The sequence below is a fragment of the Montipora capricornis genome, chromosome 5, assembly GCF_036669925.1.
Source record: "Montipora capricornis isolate CH-2021 chromosome 5, ASM3666992v2, whole genome shotgun sequence".
NCBI lineage: Eukaryota > Metazoa > Cnidaria > Anthozoa > Scleractinia > Acroporidae > Montipora > Montipora capricornis.
In genome coordinates, this window is record NC_090887.1 from 14,902,731 (window position 1) to 14,910,230 (window position 7,500).

The window sequence follows — 7,500 nt, forward strand, 5'->3', positions numbered from 1 at the left end:
ATGTATGGTGTTTTTTTTCTAGGCTGGATAATTTGACGAACCATTTTACCTACTCGTTATACTGCAATGTCTGCCGCTCTTTGTTTGAGAAGGACAAGGTGAGATGCTTTTATTGCGCATATTATTCGAGTGACCATCGAAAGTTTTACCCTTTTTATTTATGTCGCTTCAACTCTCTGCTTTGTTTCGTGTTCACATTGATTAAGTAAGTCGCCATGGAAATTCGCCGGATTCTCGGCCTTAAGGTCGGTTGTGCATGCTTCGGGTTCGTGATCCCGCTCCATAGAGTGTTTCCATATGACGTCACGGCGGCCATGTTGGAAGAGTAAAATATCCTTTTGGGAATTGAACTCCATTTTTATCCAAATTCTTCCTTTTGTTTTAGTATGCAAATATTGCTGCTGGTAACATGAGCGAAAACACTATTGACTCGTTGGATTTGTCTTTGATGGTCCAAATTTACATCCAACACGCTTTGTAATTAGCCTACACGGTTTCTCTCGCCAGTTGCGGTTTTTATCATGTGATATCTGATTTCAACTATTTATCTTTTCGTTGTTAGAAAAGTGTATATTATTTTCAGTTATTCCATAAAGAAAATGACACTTAATACATAACGTATAGTCTCTAAAGATACTCGGTTACTTTATGCCATTGCTTGCGTGATAAGCTCCAGCTGTGTAACTCATCTTACCACAGGTAACCCAGGCTCACTGTGTGTGCCACATTGGTAAATATAGAGAACATATGAGGCGAAGTTTGGAAATTTGCTAGAAAATCGATGAAACTTACCATGTTGTGAGCTGTTGTTGTTTTTAATACGTACACGACGTTTCGGGGAAAATGGACCCCGTTCACCTTCCTTCATAGTATAGTGACAAGGTAGGAGACTGAAGACAGCGTCGGGACTCAGATCGACCCAAAACAAGCACAATTTTTTTCGCGAAAATCGAATCCAGTCGCTAAATAAACACGCCAGGCTCGTGGAACATGAATAACTCTAAACCATGAATCCACTGAAGCATCTCCAGGTAGCAACGCGAAGCCACCAGGCTCCGTAGAGGGAGGGGAGTCCCAGATTGCTCGTGAGATCTGGGACTCCCCTCCCTCCAGGGAAACTTATTATACTCATCACCAGGCGTCCCGAGTTCAGTGCCATTTTGAATTGTACACTTTGCGAGGACAACGGTTTCTGGCCGCCATTTTAGCAGGTTAACTTACAAGTTCTACGGAGCCTGGTGGCTTCGCGTTGCTACCTGGAGATGCTTCAGTGGATTCATGGTTTAGAGTTATTCATGTTCCACGAGCCTGGCGTGTTTATTTAGCGACTGGATTCGATTTTCGCGAAAAAAATTGTGCTTGTTTCGGAGTACCGACGCTGGCTTCCGTCTCCTACCTTGTCACTATTATGAAGGAAGGTGAACGGTGACCATTTTCCCCGAAACTTTGTGTACGTATTAAAGACAACAACAGCTCACCACATGATCAGTTTCATCGATTTTTATTTCCATTTTCTTGCAAATTTTCCAGACCTAAACTTCGCCTCCCAAGTTCTCTATATTTACCTATGTGGCACACACAGTGAGCCTGGGTTACCTGTGCTATTACGTAGGTTGTTAACAGTATTAACTTGAGCTCAGAGTTACGAACATTTTGGTGTATTGAATTCTGGAATTATTAAACGTAATACCAATACTTAGAGCAAGTGTCTTTCCTTTGCAGTTGTTATTCTCGTTTCTGCTGTGTGTTAATCTTCTGAAGAGCAAGGGAGATGTGTGTGATAATGAATGGCGTTTCTTGTTGACCGGTGGAGTTGGTCTGGACAACCCTCATTCTAACCCATCTACCTGGCTGCCCTCGAGGTCCTGGGACGAGCTCTGCAGGCTGGATGACTTGGCATTGTAAGTACAGTGGAACCCCGCTCTACGGACACCCTCTTAATACGGACATTTTCGTTTGTCCCGACGAAAAGGTCGTATATTTTTTTCCATAATTTACCCGGTTAATGCGGACAACGGACAATTTTCCGTTGTGTCCCAAGTCACAAACTCTCATATATCGTCAACCCTGCTTTACGGACATTGGTTATGTGCGCACTGTCTATTTTCATTGTCACAATTAATGTGCTAATCGTAGACATTGTACCTCTTCAAATAATGATAGATTTCTACGGGTTAGTACGATTTAGTTACTAACAAAACAGAAGCAAAGTAGCGTGACATGTTTGATTTCGGTCAGTTCGTCTTTCTTCCGGTGTTTCACCCTTGTACTATAGTCCTTTAATAAAATTTTCTGCCTCCTATTACAGTTTCACTTCCTTAGCTTTTTCCTGCAGTTATTGCTCGTAGCCTTCTTCCTTTCACGGCCTTGTCGTGCACAGTTTAAGTTGAGAAATTTAACAATTTACGTTTTTTAGAAGAAATCTTTAAAACATCTGTCCGAGACATTTGTTTTCTGAGAGCCCGCTTAATACGGACACCTGAATAATATGGACAAGATGACATGTCCCATTGGTGTCCGTATTAACAAGGTTCCACTGTATATGCCACGCAATCATGCTTTTGCCCAAACGTCACACTTAACTCTTACCGTGTTCCTTTATCTCAGGTTTAAAGGATTTCGTCAAAAGTTTCCCAAACATCTTGAAGGATGGAAGAAAATCTACGATAGCAACGTAAGTTACATTCATGAAAGTTGTAATTGTGACCCTATTTATACTGTCTCCAACGATTTTGATTAAGAATCAGGCCTTTGAAATTCTGGCTGACTTCAGGAATGAACGTTGTTTGCGCGCCGATTTCTTCTACCCACTAGAAGGACAATAGGGAAGATGTTAAAGTGGCAACAGATCTATCTCTTCCGATATTTTAAGCACGTTTTTAATCCCATTTGTTGGCTAATGGTTTTGAGTCCAGGAATATTGCTGCTTAGTCCTGAAGGACCGTTTTCAGACACTGACGTTTCGACAACCTAAACTTAAGTTGTCTTTATTTGTTGCCAATTTAGGAGCCTCAGAACGAGCCTCTGCCGGGAGACTGGAACGAGAAACTTGGGCAGTTTCAAAAAATGGTGATTCTGCGCTGTCTGCGACCTGACAAGGTGTGTTTCAAGTTGTTTGTCTTGTGGCCATGCTCGACTAGAAATAGTAATTATTATCTATAAGGAGCTCAGAATGTAAAGGAGTTGGTACAAAAACATGGCTTCCAGCATCACTGAAGTTGTTTGTGGAGTATTCTGTTACCTTTCTTTATGTGGTGGGGTTAACACATTCGGCAAACGGGAAAAGGTCCCATCTTTGATTCCTGAACACATGGGTGAGTTGTGACAGTGCGTTGTCTTGTCTTCTTTGCAGATGACCCCTGCTGTTCAAGACTTTGTCACGACTAAGCTTGGGAAGCGGTTTATCGAGCCTCCCCCCTTTGATTTGGGCAAAGCATTTGCTGATTCCAACTGCTGTGCTCCGCTCATTTTTGTGTTGTCGCCAGGATCGGATCCCACCGCTGCACTTCTCAAATTTGCTGATGACCAGGTAGGTGCTAACGGAATGTGAGAGAACAGTCGTTTATATTTCGTTTTCGAGAATTAAATCTTGGAGTCTATCCGTTCACCGCGTGACTGACTGATTGGCTGACAATGTAGCCCTCGTTCTTAGTTTCGATTAGTTCACTGTAGATGATACGAGGAGGGTTAATTTGAGTGCAACCAGAAAAACACTTTTATCAAGAAAAGAGTACAAGTCATCAGTGCTCATTCTAAGGGAACTTTTGCTTGGATTAAAAATGCGACCATCACTTCAAGCTTTCAGTTTTCTTCACGGGCGTTTGAAAAGATTCATCCTTTAAACTCTGTACGCAAAAGCGGTCGCTCCAATCAAAAGGGAATCTGTTTAGTGTTGGCTTATGTGAGTGAAATAACAACGGGTCTTGTGTCTGTCACAGGGCTTCAGCGGATCCAAACTGAGCTCGTTATCACTGGGGCAGGGACAAGGTCCAATTGCCATGCGCATGATAGAAAAGGCGGTCAAGGACGGCACGTGGGTGGCGCTGCAAAACTGTCACTTGGCAACATCATGGATGCCAACACTGGAGAAAGTTTGTGAGGTAACACTGACCACTCAGTTGTCCTCACCGCGTTATGAATATTCACAGGTGTCGATCTTTTCGAGGTTTCGGCCCGTCCTTCTGCTCACGAACATGAACAATGCTTGTATAGGCAATTTAAAAACTCTGAAGTGCTAATCCTACCACCAAGGGTACAGATGAACTATATTTCAAGCGTCGGAGATGTCTTGTAACATCGAGTCTACGTTAACTTGGGTTTTTGACTTGTTTTAGGAATTGAATCCAGACACCACTCATCCAGACTTCCGTCTGTGGCTGACAAGTTACCCGTCGCCCAATTTCCCGGTGTCTGTGCTGCAAAATGGTGTCAAGATGACAAACGAACCGCCCAAGGGACTGCGCTCTAACGTCATTCGATCATATTTGAGTGATCCAATCTCAGATCCAGAGTTCTTTACAACTTGTAACAAACCGGTTAGTATTACTCTTTGTAATATCCTTCCGATAGAATGCACTCTATGATTGGCCAATTTAGTAGGTATTCTACAATACGGCTTTTCTCGTCACCAAAATGTTTAATAAGTTTCTCAAGAGCTTCGTTTTCTTGGGCCGTCGTGCTTCGTACGTGGGCGGGCCATAAATTACTAGAAAAAAGGAGCCGTAACTTACGCCCGAGAAAACGAATTTGGTAAGAGGTATATAGTTTCCATAAAGCCGTTTAGTTTTCCAGTTGCCTGATGCTTAAGTCTTGTTTTTACTGTTCTCTTGCAGCAAGAGTTCAAAAAGATGTTGTACGGTTTGTGCTTTTTCCACGCCATTGTGCAAGAAAGGCGAACATTTGGTCCACTTGGCTGGAATATTCCATACGAGTTCAACGAGACTGACTTGAGGATTAGCGTTCGACAGCTTCACATGTTCTTAAACAAATATGACGTACGTGTTCAATTTATACTTTGACCACGTTAGTACATGGGAATCACATGATTTCGAGTGCAATTTGGAATGAATGTATGGGCACGAGCCCGTAGGGCTTTGTTGTCTTTGAAATAAATTTACAACTTGCACGAGAAAACAATGAACACTTAATGACTGGTCCCTCGGGAAACAGTTCATTTTGTTTCCCGAGAATGTCAATGTTTCCCTGAGGTGCAGCCGAGAGAAACATTGCAATTCTCGCAAAACAAAATGAACTGTTTCCCGCCAAGCGGGAAACAGTTTTATTGTTAGATGTCATGTGACCTCGAAGTAACCAATGAGAGCGCGTGCTGCTGGGGGTAAAATACAATGGTGATTACTTACAAACAGAAGCTCATGACCTTGGGACGTTTAACTCTGGTTCAGAGCTGGGATTTTTTTAGATTTAAAATTTCCTTATTTGGATGTAACATAGCTCGTGCATTTTCCCGCGCGTGCAGCTTCGATCTTATTTTTGTCCATATTTGGGCATAAGATTGGTGTCCTAAAATACCCAGCTTTGTTCCAAGGAAGAACTTCTCCAGAATGAGATTTAAGGATGGTGCCTACTAATTAATTCAAATGTATTTTGCCCCGTTTTATGATTATGGAGGAAATGTAGATCTTGACAAGTGTCATGGAAATCCAAAAAGAAAATTGGGGGTAACTGCGCATTTTTCCAAGATAATTCATGAATAATATTTGTAAAAAGCTTTAAAATACAAAGCAATGTATGGCGTTCTTTCTCAAATTTAAGCTTAATTATCTCTGAAAAATGCATGGTTACCCCCAATTTTCTTTTTGGATACCAAGACTACTTACTAAGATCTACTTTCTCTGGATAGTTTTAAACCGCGCAAAAATATCCCGGTATTAGTGAGCATCACCGATAGGAAACTCGAGTGTCTCGAGATGCGCAGAACGTATGCGCAATCACAATAGTAGGCACCGTCTTTAAGTTACTGATGTCAGAAATACAAAAATGGTAAAGGGAGGACCACCAACGAAACTGTCAGCCTCCTGCCATTCGGGATTCTTTAAGATTTGTTGTGTTTGTTTGTATCAACTTTTTCTTTGCTCCTGAGAGGAGGGATGCAAAACCAATTTACGCGAAGAACATAATCACAATGTCGATGTATTTGTTTCCAGGATGTACAGTTTGCTGCGTTGAGTTACCTGACAGGCGAGTGTAATTACGGTGGACGCGTAACGGATGACCGAGACAGACGAACTCTGCTTACCATTCTAGACAAGTTCTACTGTACTGATATCATTCAAAATGAAGACTACAAGTTTTCTCCAAGCGGCACCTACTTCGCGCCGAACGAAGGCGATTATGAGTCGTACATAGAGTACTCCCGCAACCTTCCTCTTATTACTCATCCTGAAGTATTTGGAATGCATGCTAATGCGGACATCAGCAAGGACCAACAAGAAACGCACCAGTTATTCAACAGTATTCTACTCACACAGTCCAGGGCTTCATCCAAAGGGGGTAAGTCTGAAGACGAGGTCCTGTTCGGAGTTGCCGATGATATCCTCGAGAAGCTCCCGAAGACCTTCGATACCGAAGCTGCCTTGCGCAAGTTCCCTACGACGTATACACAGAGTATGAACACTGTGTTGGTTCAGGAGATGGTCAGGTTCAACAGACTGACTGAAGTTGTGAGGTCCTCGCTGATCAACATTCAGAAGGCGATCAAGGTGAGATTAATTTTGTCAGTCTGCTTCAAATGTCACCCTCAATGTACCATCGTCTTTCTCGAACTTTTTTTTACAGTCAAAGTAGACGAGCCCCTCATAGCATAGTGTTTTGCGACACTCAATTGAAAACCGCTCTGTTGTGTCGCAATTGGTATAGAGTGTTTTCACTCACGTGATCAGTAACCTTGTTTTTCCTCCGAAACAAAACAAAACGTTTGCATGACAATATACACTTAATGTATGGTCCCGAGGGAAACAGGTAATCTCTGAGCAATGATGCTTTTGAAATTCGAAATGTTAAAACTAAAAGAAGGAAGGGGAACATAAGAGCTTTAAAAATCCAGTTTTTGACGGCCAGTAACTGTTCGTTACCGAAGCTAAAAGGCTTAAAGGGGCTAGGTCACGCAATTTCAGGCAATTTCAGCACTGATCGAATGGTCATAGAATTAACTAAAATATCAAAATAACTGTTCAAAACTATAGAAGAACTCTAAGAAAACACAGGAAAGCCAAGAAAGGACATGAATGGACAAAACTGGAGAAGATTGAAGTGGATTGAATTTGGGTAAATTTGAAAAACGTCGGCCCACTTTTTTTCAAATTTATATCAGTCTATATCAAAATGTCATTTACAAAGCTGAAAAATCATTCTCAGTTGTTATGTGGCCGTGATTTTGCAAATGACAGACTCTTGCTCTGCCAATTTGACGTTTAGAGCTCATAATTAACAAAATTAAACAAAATTACATAAAATAGCGTGACCTAGCCCCTTTAAAATTGG

General features: G+C 41.8%; 1 protein-coding gene across 1 annotated transcript in view; it reads left to right on the plus strand.

Annotated features, from left to right (window-relative positions):
• Window positions 1–7,500, plus strand: part of LOC138049594 (dynein axonemal heavy chain 7-like) — a 75,153-nt gene that overhangs the window by 66,214 nt on the left and 1,439 nt on the right. Inside the window, 9 exon segments of the mRNA XM_068895962.1 lie at window positions 23–98; window positions 1,723–1,901; window positions 2,608–2,674; window positions 3,007–3,099; window positions 3,353–3,529; window positions 3,939–4,100; window positions 4,335–4,535; window positions 4,833–4,994; window positions 6,165–6,719. Of these exon segments, the coding sequence (XP_068752063.1) occupies window positions 23–98; window positions 1,723–1,901; window positions 2,608–2,674; window positions 3,007–3,099; window positions 3,353–3,529; window positions 3,939–4,100; window positions 4,335–4,535; window positions 4,833–4,994; window positions 6,165–6,719 (1,672 nt within the window).